This window comes from Lucilia cuprina, chromosome 2 (genome assembly GCF_022045245.1).
Source record: "Lucilia cuprina isolate Lc7/37 chromosome 2, ASM2204524v1, whole genome shotgun sequence".
NCBI classification, from domain to species: domain Eukaryota; kingdom Metazoa; phylum Arthropoda; class Insecta; order Diptera; family Calliphoridae; genus Lucilia; species Lucilia cuprina.
Genome location: NC_060950.1, coordinates 27567740 through 27586453, shown reverse-complemented (window position 1 = coordinate 27586453; position 18714 = coordinate 27567740). Strand labels below are relative to the sequence as shown.

Below are 18714 nucleotides of genomic sequence, written 5' to 3'. Positions count from 1 at the left end.
TTATAGAAAACTTTCGATTAAATCTATAATTTCTAACAAGTTGTTGAACAAATTTCCTATTTGAGTGAAATATTTAGAGAATTTTTCGAAAATCTTAAAACTTTTTATTTCAGAAAATTTTTTTAAAATTTTATAAAATTATTAAGTTTACAAAAACTTTCTAAGATAAAGCAACGAAAATTTTTATAAAAAAATTTTACCAAAAATTTTCCTCAAATAGATATTTTTCGCAAAACTTCGTTAGAAAAGTAAATTGATCCAAAAATGTTTAGAAAAGTAAAAAAAATTATGAAAAATTGTCTAAAAATAGTTTCTGTCAAAATATTCAGGTATTCTGTCATTCGTAAACGTTCAAAATTTCCATAGACTTTTTAAAATAAATTTATTTCAAATTTTCTTTATTCGCTTTCGAATGCAACTAAATATTTGGTGACTTGTTGGTTTTTTCTGTTATTTGCTTATTTATAAAAACAAATGTTAAAACTTTAGCAAATGATTGGCAAAGTATTTGCATAAAAGCGCGATTGCGTTGAAAAGCTAAAGTCATATGAAAACATTTTCAAACAAAATGATTTGGCGTTTTATTTGAACAATATTTTGTTTTAATTTAGTTTTATTATTTTCAATGTTTGTTTAAGGTTAATTTGTTTTGTTTGTTTTGCTGAATGTGTTGGGGAACTAGGGAGTAAGTAGCAGTAGGAGGAGGGCCAGGCCTGACGGCTTAAGATTTGGGCATAATTAAGAAGGTTAAATGAATATTTTTATTTCGCAAATTTTGTCTTAATTGTTAATTAAGTCAAGTGTTATTAACAAAACAGTTTGGTTTTATGAATAAAGAAAAATTTAAAAAAATAAACACAATTATTTATTAGGTAAAGTCATTTTCAGTTCAAAGTATAGAATCTTTGTTTTTATTTAGTTTACATGGGGAAGACTAAAGAAAATCAAAAACAAAAAGAGATAAAACGATAAATATTCCAAAAAGTTGTAAAATTTATAGAGAGAAAGAAAAAAAAAGAAATTAATAATAATAATCCAAATTTGTCTTTAGAAGTATATATTTTTATATTATTTTCAGTAGAAAAACAAAATTTATCAATAATCCTTTAAGATTTTTAAATAATTAAAAAAAAAATACTAACTATATAAAACTTGACAATGTTGTCCTTGTTTTTTCAATTTTATTTTATAACAAACACACTCTATTGTTCTTTGCTCAATAACTTTTAAAATACACAGAGCGAGAGAGAGCATGAACAATTGTAATTTTTCTTTTAAAAAAATATTTCAAACATTTCGATTTTTTTTTGTTGTAAATTTGAAAATATAAATTTTGGTTTGTTATTTCTTTCTATTCCACGTTTTAAGAGTTCACATTTGAAAATATATATATTTTATTATATGTATGTATAATATAGGATTTGTTGATGTGTGTGTGTGTGATTGAGTGTATGTAGACGTGAGAGGTGTTAGGGGTGTTGTTGGTTAAAAGGATTTTAAAGGTGTTTTCGAGGAAGTGTGTTATTCTTTTTGTTATTTATGTTAATGCATGATTGGAAAAGTTCTTGGTTCTTGTTTTCTGTTTTGCATTTTTTTTCTTTTTCTTAAAAAAAAACAACACAAATATCTATCAAAGCGTGTTTGTGTTTTTCTGCTTGCTTGTTTGTTTGTTTGTATATGTCTGCTGTCTGTCTCTGCGCGATTGGTTGGTTGGTTGATTGGTTGATTAGTTTTCATTTGACATTTAAGCTAAATAAACATAAACTTTACGATCTTCTGGCGTTCTAGCCAAATACTCTCTTTCGATTAGACCCTCTATTCGTTTTTTGATCAAGACGGGTGATGGTAGGAATCTGGATTTCAATTGAGATGTTACATCTGATACCAGTAAATTGTGCTGTAAAAAGAAAAATAGTAATTAATAAATAAAATGTTTGGATTATTTTAAATCGTTAAATCTTACCGGCATACGTTTTCGTGCTTTCATTATACGCACAATTGCTGCTTCAATTTCATGTTTACGATCCTCATCAACTTTTCCTCTGGTTTCTTTACGTTCTGGCTCCGTATCTGCTTTAGCAGCCACAGTTTGAATTTTAACTCTACAAAAAAGATCAAAAAAATGGAAAATAATAGAATAGAGATGATTTCAGATTTTGTGTGAAAAATTAAAAATTGTTCAATGAATTCTGTTTCGTCCCACCCACAGGACATAATATAACAATGTTCAGCAGGGTAAGGAACTAACCTCTAGTATCTATATTAGAAATAAACGCTTTATTAGGAAAAGAACAAAAACAAAGAAAAAATCCTCTGTAGTTTAATTTTCATTCTTGTTGTGACAATCCCTGCAGTTGTTGCTATTATAACAGTTTGACATTAGCCAATAGTTTGATTCCTAGTGAAAAAACATTTGGTTGATACAGCTAGATTTATAATCTTTGTTCGAATAAGACTCAGGTCACGTTCCACAGCAAAGATCCAACTGTCGTGTAAACGCATTCCTGTAGAAAACATCGTTGGCTAGCAACAAACATAGAATCTTCATTGAAAACTCAAAAATGTTAGCGACCTGGGGTGTCAATGTGTAAAAAGGTCAAGAAGGACCATTTTGTCAGACCTGTAATGTTTCCGCTGTATAAGATACTGCTGCTAGCATTAGAGAGGAACACCATCGCTCTTTTTATGGACAAAATCTCATCCTGTAGGATAAGGTTATGATACCTCTTTATTATGTTGATCCCTGCAAGAGGACACCTGCAAGGTGTCAATGTGTAAAGAGGTCATTTAGTCAAACCTGTAAAGTTTCGCTATATTTCATCCTATAGGATAAGGTTATGAGACCACTTCATTAGGTTGATCCCTGTAAGAGATTCAGTATCTAAGTCTTACTCGCCTATGATGGAACGAATGTTTACAATGAAAGCTTCAAGAGAAGTGAAGGGTGGTTGTTTGCTTGGTACAAAATCCATTCTATTGTGAAACGTTTTTCAATAAGGCTGTGCTGCGGGGTACCATGGCTTTGAAATGAACAGGGTAAGGAAGTGGCAATCTTATAAGATAAGGTTTGAACCTTGATCTAAATAGTAAGAGACAGGTGGGTCAAGTCACTTATTTGTCGCTATGAAAATATGATTTGTGATAAATTTTAAGACATAAATATGCAGCAAAATGAATCGTATGATATTAATGACCTTATGACCAACACAGTTGGATGTAAAAACTATCAGAGAACTTACTGGACGGGATAGATATAATCTAAGAACTTTGAAAGGGGATTGTTATTGTTGCAATAAATAAAACTATACAATAATCAAGTTGGGGGTTAGGGGGGTTTCTACATAAATGCTTAGGCTTAAAATTGTGCTAGATGTGTCAATAAATTAATTGGACAAGGGAAGTAGGGTTGGCTGAACAGTTGAATATATGGTGGGTATCTTGGGAACCTTCACAACATGTTGGTCAAGTATTTATTAAACATGTTGCTTTATCACGGTCTTAGTTGTGCTAGAACAACTTTTGTTTTCCTTGGCAGTTCGTTTCGTTTACGTGGTAGTTCACTACGCGCAAACTGTCAAGTAGAATCGAAGAAGAGACTCAGTTTTGAACATTAATTGGACGAGTTAAGTAGGGTTGACTGAACAGTTGAGTATGTGGTGGATATCTTGGGAACCTTTTTCAAATGCTGGGCAAGTTGTTATTAAACATGTTGCTTTATCCCGATCTTAGTAGTGTTGGAACAATTTTTGTTTTCCATGGCAGTTCATTGATACACAGATTATTTCCGACATACCTCGGGGAAGTATTCAACTGTATGTTGTTGAAGTTGGGATGACTTCTCAGACGACACCCTAAGAGATATTGTTTAGTCAACATGACTTTCCTTATCTGGAAGAACCTTTGTGTTAGTCCTTACAGCAGCATTTTGAATGTTTCTACACTGTTTATCATTGAGCGAAGGTGTCGTCACCGGAGCAGCATAATTAACCACTGACCAACCTATCGATTATATATAGCTAATTAGATTTTTTTATTCATACTCCAAGTGCTGTCGGCTAGTGCTTGGGAAGCCTTATTTATACATTATTACAGTGGCATAAGCTGACGAATTGTCTGTCAAATGTGACCCCCAAGATGTTTAAGTGGTTCATAGTCGGAATTTGAACTTCATCGACTACGATACTAAGGGTTACATTTATTTCCTTTGTCCAGATGGTTGTTGTTGTAAAAGGTTGGCTGTAACGGATGTTCTTCCGTGAGGAAAAAAACTTCCGGTTGATACAGCTGTTGATGAGTTGACAATCTTTGGCCGATTGAGAATCGGGTCGTTCCAGAACGGTATTGTCGTGGGAACGGTCCAGGTGGTAAAAAGTGCAGCCAATGACTTTGCTGGTGATAATGACAGATTACGCGCAGTAAAGAACTAATGTATGTATTTCATGAAGATAACCATTCGCCAGAACGCATGATTCATTAATGTTGTGATTCGACACCATGTTAGTACAGCCGTCCTTATAAGATATCACATTCACTGCTAGTGGAAGTGCGGAAAGTTTAGAGAAGTAGAAATTAAACAATAACGGCAATTGTACTTCGCCTTGTTTAACTCTACGTGGTCTGGAAGCTTTATCTCTATGAACGATTGACGATCATTCAGATAGGAAAATAAGTACTTTGGATTCTAACGGAATGTTTATACGTTATTCTGGGGCGTGCAAAGAACCTCAAAGTACAACACTCATTAGGTCTTGATGAAATTTCTATGAATGACGTTCAATGCAACAATTACATTATGATCAGGAATTAGAAACAAGTTATAGGTTGTATTGGATCTTAGGACGCAAATATATAAAAATATTTGACAAACAATTTCGCTAATTAGCCAAAGCTAAAACCAGGATAATCTGTTGGCTAGACTTAGAATTGCTAATGAAGTCTGAGAACTTTAGTAGTAGTGACAACCGGTGGTCACTGTTATTATAGAGGTTTCAGAGATAACAGAGACAGTCTTTGAACTTACAGTCTATGGCAAAGATGGAAAAGCGAAAAAGACAGTCAATTATGCTTTATCAGAGAAATGAGTTTTCTCTCAACCGTTTCATTCCTAAGCATACTTTGTTTTTCTCAAAGAAATCTTCCATAAGAAATAAACTTTAAGTTTATGTTATTTGTGATGACATTTGAATCCTTAAACTTACCTGTGGAATTTCGAAACAAACGCATCGTTCACCAGGAACTCATCCGATGGATCAATATCCTTAGTTTTTGTTTTAGAATTTCGCACCAGTAAACGTTGTGATGGTTTACCCATCGACAACGATTGTATAGCTCTTTGTAGTTCACGTTCGGGTATATCGGTTTCCTGTTGGATTTCCTCGTAAGTCATAAGCTCACGATTATTGAAAAGCATCAGTATACACATCTGAAAATGAAAGATAATGAGATTACAATTGCAAATTAGAAAAAGTAAAACGGGCAAGAATACCTGATACGTGGATACGGTTAAAATATGTTTACGTGTTGTAGCAGGTATAGTACAACCACTGGAGCTGGACGAAGACATACTAGAACTGGGCGCATCTTTATCCTTTTCGGCAGCAGCCGCCGCAGCGTCGACAACTTTGCGGCCATAAAAGACGGCATTGAGGCAAGCATTACCTATTTAATTAAAGAATTTTTAAAGAGTTTTTATGTATAAAATCATATTGAAACTAATTTCAATTACCAAGTTGTGGCTGTAAAGTCAATTGACGTCCAGAATGTTTATCCAAATAGAATTTCTTAAATATTTCATAGGCTTCTCTGGGCGCCGCTGGTATATTACAATTGGGTGTGGAAGTCTATGTAAAAAAAACAATATATAAACAAAAATATTAATAAATAATATATTTTAAGAAAAAAAGAGTTAACCTGTGTAGGCCAAAAACCGGTAGTAAGTATCCTACAGGTGAATTCCACAGTTAAATTAATATTATGATTATTTATATAGATTTTGAACTCCTCATTGGTGGTATTCGATATAGACATATCCTTGAACATTCCCTCTAATTTTGAAGTAAATTGACAGCCACATTCAGTCTTTTGAAAAAAACGAATAGGAAATTTTTGACAATTATTGAAAAGACATCGAATATAAAATCTTTTACCTTTAATTTCGAAATCATATTCTTTTCAAAATCATCCGAGACCGATTTGTTGAGCAGTAAACGCTTGGCTAAATGAGTTTTATAATAACGTTCAAAGACATCTTTTTCCAATAAGAATCTAAACAACACCATAGTCTTATCCAATATAACCTCAATTTCTTGTTCAGTCATCTGTTTAAGAAATAGGAAATTTTTCTGAGTAAAATTGTATAAATTTTGTTGTTTCAATTACTACTTACACCCTTGCCACCCTTTTTCAATTTATCATCGATGAATAGCGACAAATATTCCGGAGATTTTGAATTTAAATTAAGAAAATGCTCAAAATCCGATGAGATGACATTTTTAAAAAGCCGATCATTGTTGAATGAATGATGTAGAAATTGATCGAAACGATCTTTAAGATCAAGTAAATTCTGTACAAATGTTATGGGATTTGTTGTGCCATTCTCTTCCTCTTTGACCAACATACGTCCCTGTTCCCTTAAATAGGCCGACATAGTATCGGCAATAACCTTAAGACCCTCCTCCTTGAGACGTGAAAACAATTTATAGGTACAGGCCAGATCTTCGGTTTTCGAGTTTTTAATCATATAAACTACGCCTGAATTTTCCATTTCGACAATAGTGCGCATGTGTTTTTTAATGAGTTCATCTTCGACTACCTTAACAATGCGCGGTTCAGTGTCTTTGTCCAAATAGAGAGCAGCTCGGGCCGATTCTTCTTGAATGCGTGCCTTTTGGAGAGAAAGAGAGAAAAGAAAACGATAATTAATTTCTTCTTTAATTTAATAACAACAAAAGAAAACTTACCTCAACCTTCTTTAAATAAACACTAGCATTATTTTCGGCCAAAAACTTTTGCGATTCAAATTTATAAAAAGAAGCCGATTGGGCTAAAAATGGCTTCTCGAAATCATCCTCATACACTGAACGTGAATTAATGCCCAATGCCATTAACATTTGGCAAGCATTTTTAATAGCTAAATGATTTATAGCTTCACCGCTACGCTCATCCATAACCATACCTAAAAGCGTTTCACGCAAAGCCTTCTGTATCTCCGAATAGCGTACAATCTTTGACAAGAACAAGAAAAACAAAACACATTAAGATGAAATAAGTAAAGATTTAGTTGCATTTGTTAACTTACCTCATCTCTAAATAGTATTAGACCTAAATTATAGACATTTTCTACTTCACGATTTTGCACATACACACGATCCATATACATTAGTATATCGCGTATCATTACCATCGATGTCTGATGATCAGTCCAGGCCTGATTGAGTTTTGGCAGAAAATTATTGTGCAAACTTTCGAGGACATCTTTGCGCACCTTACCCTCTAGATGCTCTTTGACCACTTCTCTTAGACCGAAATACAAACGATGACCGTATTTGTGTAGTACCATATTGTAGGCATTGCGATACAGCTGTTCGAATGATAGACCCGAATTGTTTTTCTTTTGGATCTCTTGTATAGCGTTTTTTAAACTGGCCCATATTGTTTCGACATATTTCTCATCCATAGAGGCCTGCGTAGGAGAGAGAAGAGAAAGAGAAAAATTTTCAAAATTAATTTCTTGAAATAAAAAATTTTCATTAAATTTAATATTTTTCATCAAAAAACTAAATTTCGAACTAAAATTCGCAATTAAAATTGAAAATTAAATATTAAGATTTAATTTTCGACATTAAGTTCGAAATCTTTAAATTATGGAAAATCTTTCCAAAATTTATTAAAAAAAAAAAGATTTTCGAAATCAAGTTTAAACACCTGAAAGGAAGTTAAAATTTTCAAAGTCAAGTTCCAAATTTCGCAATTAAGTTCAAATTTTTAAAAATTGTTTAATATTAAGATAAATTAGATAAAAAAATAATTTACGAAATTAAATTCGAATTTTCGAAATTAAATTCGAATTTTCGAAATTAAGTTCGAATTTTCGGTATTAAATTCGAATTTTCGAAATTATGTTCGAATTTTCGAAATTCTTTCAAAATAAAATTTAGTCAATAATAATTCAAAATTAAGTTCGAATTTTTTAAATGTTTTCAAATTCATCTTAAATTAGCATAATTTTGTTTTCGAAATTAAATTCGAATGTTCAAAATTCTTCCAAAATAAAATTTTGTCAATAATAATTCAAAATTAAGTTCCAATTATTTAAACATTTTCAAATTCATCTAAAATTAATATAATTTAGTTGAAAACAAATTTGGAACCCATAGTAGTAGTAGTCTTTGGGTGTTTCTTTACCAGGCTTTACAGCTCTACTCTCAATCAATTGGTTTAGTAGAGTCTATACGAAACATATCCATCGCTGTCGCCAATCATAACTTTTTTCTTTCACTAACTTTTTTGTCGTGAAAAAATGACCCTGCTGTTAAAATTGTTGATGGAATTTTGTAAACATTGAACAGCTGTTCCATACAAAATCAACTATTGTGAATGAGTTGTTCACAGCAAGTAACAATTTTCCCTTTCGAGGGAAATAAAAATTTCAATTGAACAAAATTTTCACTTCTATTCTATAAGAAAAATAGCAGGAACCCTTTAATACAGGGTTAGCTTTCGAATCGAAGTCACAGTAGACTTCAGAAATTTTGTCCGAAAATTGCATACAAGTGATTTATGGCTTTTTTTAATATTTTAGGTTATTGAGGCAGTCTTCTTAAAGCTCGATATAACCAAAGGATATTATTTTTACATGTATAATATGAAATCAAAACCACTTACAAACTCCCTTGTCTTGTAGATATTGATTAAAGCTATATTGTGCGATGAAGAATAGACCAAAGTCTTAAAACTTTGAGAGCGCTGTACAGGCTTAATTAAAATGCTCAAGTGTTTTTATTCTTTTTTGTTGTGGCAAATTTCATTGCCATTGAAAGCCCCTACAAATTTGTGGACTATCGATCATCATAAAGAATATAGGTCTGCCTCGATGTAAAGCAAAAGGCTTGACTATCTGGTCCGTGCAGGCCACAAAACCTACTATGAGTTCTTACGACAATTAAACCAAATCTTTGAAGTTCTCGCTGTATTGTCGATGTTCCCACGACTAGTCGCGGCCAATAATTGTCAATAGCATTAGCAACCGATTTTTGTTTTGTTTTAGGAAAGAACTTTCCACATCCTCCGCTATGTAATTTCGAGGTACTCTTCACCTATTATGATTTCTTACGACAATTAAATCAAATCTATGAAGTTCTCGCTGTAGTGTCGATGTTGCCACTACTACTCGTCCAAAGATTTTAAATAGCATTAACCGATTTTTTTATTCTAGGAAAGAACTGTCAGCCTAAGACAAACTGTTGCAACACCAATTATTATGTCGATTCATTTCATGTAAATGGAAGCCGGTTTTTGCCAAATCGTACGCTATGTAATTTCTAGGTACTCTACAGCCACCTAGTACCCGGATCTATGTTTGAATATATGATCGGCATCTCCATGGTAGCGTAGTAATTAAAAGTGGAACATGATTTCCGCTTTTAACTCTTCGAAATGATCCACCAAAAAGTTTAACGATTATGTTAAATGATTCATACAATCTCATAAATCTCTTTCAAACTTTGTTTTGAAAAAATTTTTGTCATGATGACTTAGTTTCTTTAGAAGTCATTACGTTACTTCACATCGATTATTTCCAAGATGAAAAACCCGAAACTAGGGTACTGTTTATTTCTTCCATTAGTCAGTACATAACTTATAACCTTATAGTTTATAATCCTGGAAATTTCTTATGAAAGGCGAAGCTTTTTCGAATCAATATAATACAATCTAAACAAGAAAGAAATAAGAATTATGGATCATTTAAAATCTATACTGAGAACTTTAAAACAGAGGATGTTGTATGAGATAGTATTTGTACACACTTGGACATTAGATTTCTTAGACATTAAATAAACTGATAGTTATCTTATGAAACCGGATTCCTGAATGCTTCACATTCCACAACGATGTAGCAATAAATTTCACAATAAGACTGCACCAGTGCCTGACTATACCACTGCAGAATCTTTATGCGAAAACTAAATGCAAACATGAGATATTATGGACATCATCATCGGTATCCTCGACTGAGGTTACCTATAGAATGTCAAATATTTAGAATAAATTAGGTGGAAGTACATCGATACACTGATTCTTCTCTTTTTACAGGTATCACAAAAGGATCAACAGAATGGACTCATGTGTCTGGAGCGTTGAGAACTTATGGAAAACCTCTTTCCCACGACAATAGGATCTCCGCAGCGGAACGAACCGATTCTCAATTGGCCAAATTTTGTCAACTCAGCAACAGCTGTATCAACCGGAACCAAAACTTGGGGTATGGATAAAGAAACTTTGTTGGCTACATGTAAAACGATTGGTCGTTCAGTTCCTACTGGGATGTCAACGAAGGAGTCATCCTAATTTTAACAACACACAGTCGGATACTCCCCCAAAGGCATGTCAGGAAGGATCTTTGTATATACGAGAAAAACATATGCAGATATATGCAGGATACACAGGATGAGTCCTTGTATTCAACAACAACAACAATCGGAAGTTTTTCCCCACGGAAAGAACATCTAGTCAGAGTCAATCTGTTACAACAATAATGAAAATCCTGCTTACTTAACATAAAATTACTAAAGCTAAAAAAACATAGATTTCAATTTGTACTCAATGAATCCTGCACGAGGAAACGAAGGTCCTTACAGTCAAGGAACATAATGTCATGTTGACCAAACAGTTCCTCCAGGGGTGTCATCGGAGAAATAATCCCAATTTTAACAGATGGTTACATCCCCGAGGCATGTCAGGAAGGATCTTTGTTTATACGAAGAAAACATATGCAGATATGTGCAGAATCAACTGGATCAGTCCTCGTATTCAACAGCAACAACCGGAAGTTTTTCCCCACGGAAATAACATCCAATCACAGTCAATCTGTTACAGAAACAACGGAAAACCTGCTTACCTAACATACAATTACTGAAGCTCACAAAAACAAAAATTTTAATTTGTACTCAATGAATCGAGATATATAACATTTCGAATTTGCTTTCCATGTTCAGATCAATCATCCTCCTGACTTCAAGATCAACTGACTGAAAAAAACTAGATTCATCCGGAAATGAATCTGCTCCTTTCTTTCACTTCAAGTCTAGATCTCCTATATTTTATAGTTCGTTTCTTTATGTCATATGATCTTTTTGTACCTTTAGATGATTTCTGTATAAAACATTTTCTTAGAGCAAAAATTTATTTGAATCGATCAGTCTTTCAAACTTAAAAAAAAAATATTTAAGAATTTTTTTAAAATAAATTTTATACTAACTTTAAAACCATTTGTTTTATAATCCGCTTGCCATAAAGGAAATTTGCGTTGAATTTCTATTAACTTGTTGAACGTAGAGGAAATATTAGCTAATGGACGTTGCTTTTGTTTATCAATAAAATTTTTTGATTTCCATAAGGCCGCCGACGTTGAGGGCTGTTCATCTTTATAGCTAATAGATGAATTTTTATTTATGAAAATTTTACGTAAACGGCTAGTATTAGAGGCATGTGTAGGAGAAGTTGTGGAAGGGCTAGGATCGTTACTAAAACGACCCGTATAAGAGCGATAATTGCTTGTAGCGTTATTGTTGTTATTGTTTGTATTACTACTACTGGCACCGGAGGAGTTTGTATTCGTATTATTTGAGGTTTTATTGCGGTTATATGCACCAGGACGATATTCCCTGGGCATTGGTAGGGGTAATATTAAACAAAAAAGAAGAGTTTTTAAATTGCAGCAATAACAAAGAGTTCTTTAAATTTAGTTAACGACGATTTGCTTGAATTTGTTGCTACTTCTCTGTGGTAGTTTGAAATTTTGAAAAAATTAAATCAAAATTATTTTGTATTGAAAATAAAGCAACAATTTTGATTTTCTTTTACAGCTGTTAATTAAAACTTTTAAATTTGTTTATATTTGCGTTAGTTTTTCAGTTTAATTATATCACTTTTATCAGCTCCTCTCCTCTCAAAACGACGTCGCTTTCTTTTAAAGTTGTTATTAACAATCATTGGTTTATTTTGGAATTTTAAAACATTACCCTTTTGCAAATACCAAAATATTATTAAAATTTAGTTTCGTTTCTTATTTGGCCCTTTAATTGCTGGTTTATATCTTACTACTGCTCTGCCAACAACTGCTTTTGCTTGTTGGTTTTAGATTTACGCTTCAATTTCTTTATTATTTGTAGAATTTAATCATAAAATCTTATTTGTTTCACAATAATATTATTTTATTCAAATGTGGTTTAACACAAAGTTAATTTTTTACAGTTTTTATTTGAAAATTATAAAAACATTTTATAAAAAAAAATATTTTTTTATTTAACTTAAAATTTTGTTTTTGACAATATATTCAAAGTTGTCTTTGAATTATTTTTTTTAATCAAGATTAAAGTAGGGATAACAAGTTTTATTATATAGGCTAATAAGTGGGGAAAGAAAATACTCTTTTAAAAAATATGCCACTTGATACAGAGGTTTATACATGGAGTTTTGAAATAACAAAGAGTTTTGAAATTGTTTGCACCTTTAAGCAACATTAGTTTAAAGTTTCAAACATTATGTTCAACATATTATGGTTATCATCAGATAAAATACAAAAAAAAAAACAAAAAAAACAAAATACGAAAGATCTTCCTCGATATTGTTATAAACACAATCGAGGTGTTTATAACAATAAGGTAAATGCTTTCAGTTACGATACGTTCTTAAAAAGGTATCCTAATACAAAACGAAATGTTGAGAAAAGTAAGGAACAATTCCAGTTGTCAAATACCAAATAGTTTGCTTTTCTACCGATAGGAAGTGAAAAGTGACACCGAGGATTTAGAAGCATATAATCTGGGTGATCTTGGGGCACTTATGCTGTCCATGTTAGCTACAGTATAATCAACTAAAAACCACACTATACCAAACATGTGGGATAAATCTCACATGTTTCATAGAGCTAGTTGGTTGTAAGCTTCGCCATAGATCAGCTTCAAGTGATCGATCGTATCGAACATATTATATAAATCCATTGCTTTGACAGTTCACGGGATTAAATTCAATTCATCAGATATCCCAGAAATGGGATTTTATAAATCGACTTTCGAATTATCGAACAATCGTTCGATAATCGTCGAAATAAGTCGACTATTTTGTTACAAAAAAGTCGATAACTCGACTATCATCTGTGAAAAAAGTCGAAAAGTCTACTTTGCAAAGAAAAGTCTAAAAGTCGTAAAATGTCAAAAAAGTCGAAACTCAAAAATAGTAGAAAAAAGTCAAAAATAGTCGAAAATTTAAAAAAAGTGAAGAAAAGTCAAAAACTCTAAAACAGGCGAAAAAAAGTAAAAAAATAGTCGAAAAAAAGTCAAAAAGTCGGCAAAATTCGAAAGAAATCGAAAAAATCCGAGAAGTCCAAAAAAGTTGAAAAATCGTCTTTTCTTATTATGCAAAAAGTCGACTTTTAACTAAATCCAAAAAGTCGAAAAGTCGACTTTTGGTTTCAACTATAGAGCCCTAACCTGAAATGAGTTAAAATTTCTTGAATTTCCCAAATGAAATCAATTCACTTGAATTTTTAGATATTAAGTCAATGCATGGGAATTCCACCGGAATAAAATCAATTCCATGGAATTCCCCAGAATAATGTTAATTCCTGAAAATTCTCCGGAATACAGTCAATTCTCGGCATTTAGAAACTTTAGTATAATTAAAGAAAATGGCTAAATGACCAATTAGAAAAACAAGGGAAAAAAGGTATACCTACATTCGGAAGCCAGAAGATCCAATGTGATTCCCTTCTTAGGGAGTAAAGATTCAAAGATTTTCTTAAAATACAAAAAGTCGACTTTTAACTAAATGCAAAAAGTCGAAAATTCGACTTTTAACTAAATGCAAAAAGTCGACTTCTCGTTTCAACTATAGAACCCTACCCAAAAATAAGTTTAAATTTCGGGAATTTCCCGAAATAAAATAAATTCGCTGGAATTCCCCGATATTAAGTCAATGCATGGGACTTTCACGGAATAAAAACAATTCCATGGAATCCCACAGAATGAAGTCAATTCTGAAAATTCCCCAGAATACACTCAATTCCCAGCCATTAAAAACCCTATTAATTATAGGAAATGCCTAAATGTCCAAATAGTCATAGAAATTAAAAAAATCTCATGGATCCTCAAACCATAAATTTGCTATGAAATTGTCCAACATGTGATAAATGTGTGTTGGAGCATCGGAATGACTATTCACTAGATTAAACTATTGACTCTAGATTGGCTATTGACTAAGTTAAACTATTGACTAGTCAATTGACAGTCTATAGACTAGGCTATTGATTAAGGTAAACTTTTAATTAGTCTATGGACAATTCATTAAATAATCCAATAGTAAACTGTCTAACCTCTTAAAAAGGTGACAAGCTTAATAAGAACCTTCAGTGGTGCACTCTATCCGAGAGTTATAGACATTTAACACGTTGCTCCCTGTTGTGCCAGAACTTCTATTTTTGTGTTATTTTGTCTTTTCAATCCTATTGATATCGAACTCATTCCCAAAATCAATTCTAATTGGAGTTACACAATAGTTTTATGAAATAACCAAAATATCATGATGTCCTTTATGTTTATATATTAAAATAAGAATCAATCAATGTAAACAGATACTTACCGGAAAGGCACGTATGCGCATCTTTCCCTCCTTCTTGGGAGCGGTGCTCCTGATATTCATGGTCTGTAAACGGCGACAATTTTCCTCCACTTTATGAACTTAACAAGCAAAATTGTGGCTTTTCACTCGATCACAATGATCGGCCGGCAAAAACCACAAAAATTCAAAACAATTTTGTTTTATTTTTTTTAGTTTTTGCGATTAATGTTGTTGTTTTCTCGTTATTCTTTTGTTTTGTTTTGCAAACGAAACAGAAAATTACAACAATGGGAGGCCGTAAAACAAAGACACAGCAAAACACGGGTAGATGATGAAGAATTTTAAAAGAAAAAGAAAAGACAAAATATAGATTTGGAGCGGCGGCAAATACACGCAATGGAGGCAGGCACACACCACACCACACAGTTCAGCCAGTTAATGAAAGAAAACAAATGTGCGGCAATTATTTTACTTTTTTTGTGTGTGTTTTAATTATATTTTTTGTTTTATATTGGTCTTATCGGTACAATTACAAAGCAGAAATTTCTGCTGGCCTTTGGTTTACTGCTGAACAAGATTTCCAACTATTTTTACTATATATATCTTTTTGTATTATTGTTGTTGCTGTATTACACTTGGATTGCAGTTGTTTGTTGATGCTTCCTACTGCCTACGGACGGGTCACTTCTGTAATGAATGTGCTCCTGTTTAACAAAAAACGAAATAAAAACAGAAAAAAACAAAAGAAAATTATTATTAAATGGATTTTTTATTGTATTTTTTGTTGTTTTTATATTGGCTGCAATTCGTTTTTCTTTTTTTTTTGTGCAAGTATTATAAAAGTGGAGAAAAAAGGAATTTTTAATTTTCACTGTCATCATTACAAATTTTATTTTAATTCATTTCGTTTTTTTTATATTTTGTATGTCCCCTTTTTCTTTTCACTGTGATTTCAATAATAGTTTTTTGTAACTTTTATTCTTTGACTATTCATAAAAATTTTTTATTTTGTTGTTTTGGCCATTTGTTTAGTTAGTTTTAAGTGTTGTTTGATTTATTATTTTGTTAGTTTTGTAAAATTTGCACATTGGTTATAAATTTTTGCAAAAATTTGTAATTTATTTTATATTAAAAAAATATATTTACGTGAAAAATTTCTCATTTTTTGCAGCCTCAAGAAGAATCAACGAAAAACTGTCTAAAATATAAGTGAAAAAGCAGTGATGCCAGATTGTATAGCAAGTTGTTAAAGGTACAAATCGGAGCAAAATAATAGCAATGATATTATGTTACAAGGACAAATTGGTCTTAAACTAATTGTTTTTAGTCAATCGATGTATATTACGATCAGAAATTTATGTTCTGGTTTATAAGGCATGTTTAAAGGTATTAAATCTTATCTCATGTCCTTAGGTAATGGAACGAGGATTTTTTTATGATATTAAAAAGATTTATTAAGAATAAACGGATTATTAGACAGAAGTCTGTTAGTTCAATATGTGAACCCTGTTCATCTTATCTCACACATAACTGTGTATTTTTCATATGCAAAAGGTGTATTGGTAAAGCTGGCTCTATTAGTAGTATACCATTAGGGACCTTAGACTTCATACTTTACGTGTCCCCTACATCGGGACAGGAAGTTAGTCATATTCTATAAGTCTCGTTAGTCAAATATTCTGGACGAATTCTGCATTATAACCCCAGTTATGGAATTAAACATCGTAGGATTACGACTAACATTCTAATTGGGGACGATTGGATTTTTAGAAAATTTAATGCGTGTGCAATTTGTATCAAAGGTAAAACAGTACTGGAATAGTAGATTGGATTGCAAAATATCAATTACTGTATGGTCAACACTTGATGTTATGTGAAAGGATTCTGGGGCATTGCTTAATTATTGCAGAATATGCGTATATAAATAGGAACAAGAAACGATAAAGCTGTAATACATGAGCTAATGTGATAATGATAGGTTGTGGCCAAAGAATAAATAAGAAGTGAAACGCTGTCAAAAAGTACCTAAGTCTACTGTCAGTACTTTGACATTGCAGGTTTTAAGTGAGGAATTTATCATTCTTTTGACAGGGTTTTATAGAAAGACTAAGAATCTCTTATAATTATTTCTTAAGAAATCGATTTATTAAACTTCCAGGTTTAATAGTTCACCTGTTTTTATTTCCATTGCGCTCCATTAATCAGTTTATTTTTTACTTATTTAAAATTGTTTCATTCCCCTTCAAAAATTTTCGGTAATAAAAGATTAATTTGGCTGATCCTTCGGATATAATGCCACTAACAAAAAGCTTACTTTGACTTTTATCATAGTATAGGAAGCAGGGATGATGTACTTCTCTCACATGCTAAACAATGATTATTATATTAGTCGTTCTTATCTTCAATTACTTATTTAACTTTCTAAACTAACCCAAGAAAAAAATTTTAATTGGTGCAAAGTTTCATGACTTCTTTAATAACAGTGTCAATACAACTCAATCTAAAAATGTTTTCAAAACTTCAAAAATAAATTCAGATTGTTTACATAATTAAGAGATATTAATATAGCATTAAACATAATTTTGATTATTAATATTTTATATATTTTTTCTACATTTATTATAAAAATTTCCTTAAAAACGTTTTAAATATATTCAGAAAATACATACTAAACAAATAGCTGCGACCAATGAAACATCGTTTTCGAAACATCGAATTTGTATTGGTTCGATTATTCAAAATTCTCGCATAAACACATGATCTCCAATGACACGCTAATGTTAAAATCATGAATGTTTCACCTAAATCGAAACACTTCGTCATCACTAGCACCACTGATTAAATAACATCTTTGCCATGTAACTTTTTACTGGGAACTTAAATAAGGTAAAACGATAGCATTTGATAATGACAACCCATAACCGATTCTCAGACTACGTCTGCGAATAAATCAATATATTTACTAAATCCATATACATAAATGCTTAAAAAAGTTGTTGATGGTTTTTTGTTGAAATTTTGTAAAACAATTTACGGAAATACTTTTTATTGTCTAGTATATAAAACTTATACTATTTGTTTACACACAACTATCGTAAGAAATAAATAAGTTCTCTGACACCCTGTGAAACGTCAATTACACTTTTTAGTACTTCCATAATTCGTATATTTTTGGTTGTTTACCCTACACACCATTCGTATTAACATATTTTTTTTTGTTTATAAATTTACACTTTTTCTTACCTGTTCCTTTTTTAAACAAATTTCTTAATATTTCATCAAAAATGCAAATTTTCTTATTTCAATTGAGTTTTTCCTTTTTTAATTATTTACATCACTACAAATGAATTGTTTTCGTTTCTTTTTTGTTTGTTGGCACTTTTCTTTTTTTTTGGGGGCGAACAGAAAACTTGAAAAGTAACTAAAGAAAAAATAAAATTTTTATTACATGCACCGAAAAGCAAAATAGTTTTTATTTTATAGCACTAATAAACTATTTATGCGTATCAGTTGTTTGTTTTATTTGCTAAGGAAAAATTTGTTCTTTGTTTTTTTGCTTTTATTTAGTAAAATTTCTTTGTAAAATATTTTTATTTCATCACTTAATATATTAGATTTTTATTCTTTTCTTTATGCTGTATGAAATTTTCTTTTACAATGCAAAGTCCAGCGCCCATCGAAATTAGTAACGACGCCGTCTGAAAATTAAACAACAAAAAAACAACTATAAGCCGGCATTGAAACTTTTATTTATAAATGAGAACGGTATTTATAACCAATTATTAAAAGTTCTGTAAAAAATAACAACATAAAAGGGTTAATATATTTACTAAAACAACTAAAAACAACTAATAAAACTGTCCATTATGATTTAAAAGT

General features: G+C 31.4%; 1 protein-coding gene across 3 annotated transcripts; it reads right to left on the bottom strand.

Moving 5' to 3' along the window:
* Positions 1-1138: 1138 nt before the first annotated feature.
* On the bottom strand, positions 1139-18148 carry LOC111685833 (cullin-3-B). Of its 3 annotated transcripts, none has more exons than XM_023448117.2 (12): positions 18079-18148; positions 14857-15539; positions 7298-7681; positions 6960-7223; positions 6386-6883; positions 6147-6317; positions 5911-6078; positions 5726-5840; positions 5486-5658; positions 5199-5422; positions 1964-2102; positions 1139-1897 (listed from the first exon to the last, which is right to left on the bottom strand). In XM_023448117.2, the coding sequence occupies exons 2-12, from the start codon at positions 14914-14916 to the stop codon at positions 1745-1747; spliced, it is 2349 nt and encodes a 782-aa protein (XP_023303885.1). In that variant the 5' UTR covers positions 14917-15539; positions 18079-18148; the 3' UTR covers positions 1139-1744. The 3 variants fall into 3 exon arrangements, with proteins under 3 accessions (XP_023303885.1, XP_023303883.1, XP_046807321.1); XM_023448115.2 differs by lacking the exon at positions 18079-18148 and adding an exon at positions 15982-16098; XM_046951365.1 differs by lacking the exons at positions 14857-15539; positions 18079-18148 and adding an exon at positions 11477-12450.
* Positions 18149-18714: the final 566 nt, after the last annotated feature.

What these genes read in the sequence shown, in the direction of transcription:
- LOC111685833 (XM_046951365.1), bottom strand. Translation starts at nt 11,890, where the DNA reads ATGCCCAGGGAATATCGTCCTGGTGCATATAACCGCAATAAAACCTCA. An exon ending in ATATGATTTCGAAATTAAAG is followed by an intron (nt 6,079 to 6,146) that starts GTAAAAGATTTT and finishes TTTTTTCAAAAG; the next exon opens with ACTGAATGTGGCTGTCAATT. An exon ending in CCGGTTTTTGGCCTACACAG is followed by an intron (nt 5,841 to 5,910) that starts GTTAACTCTTTT and finishes TTTTTTACATAG; the next exon opens with ACTTCCACACCCAATTGTAA.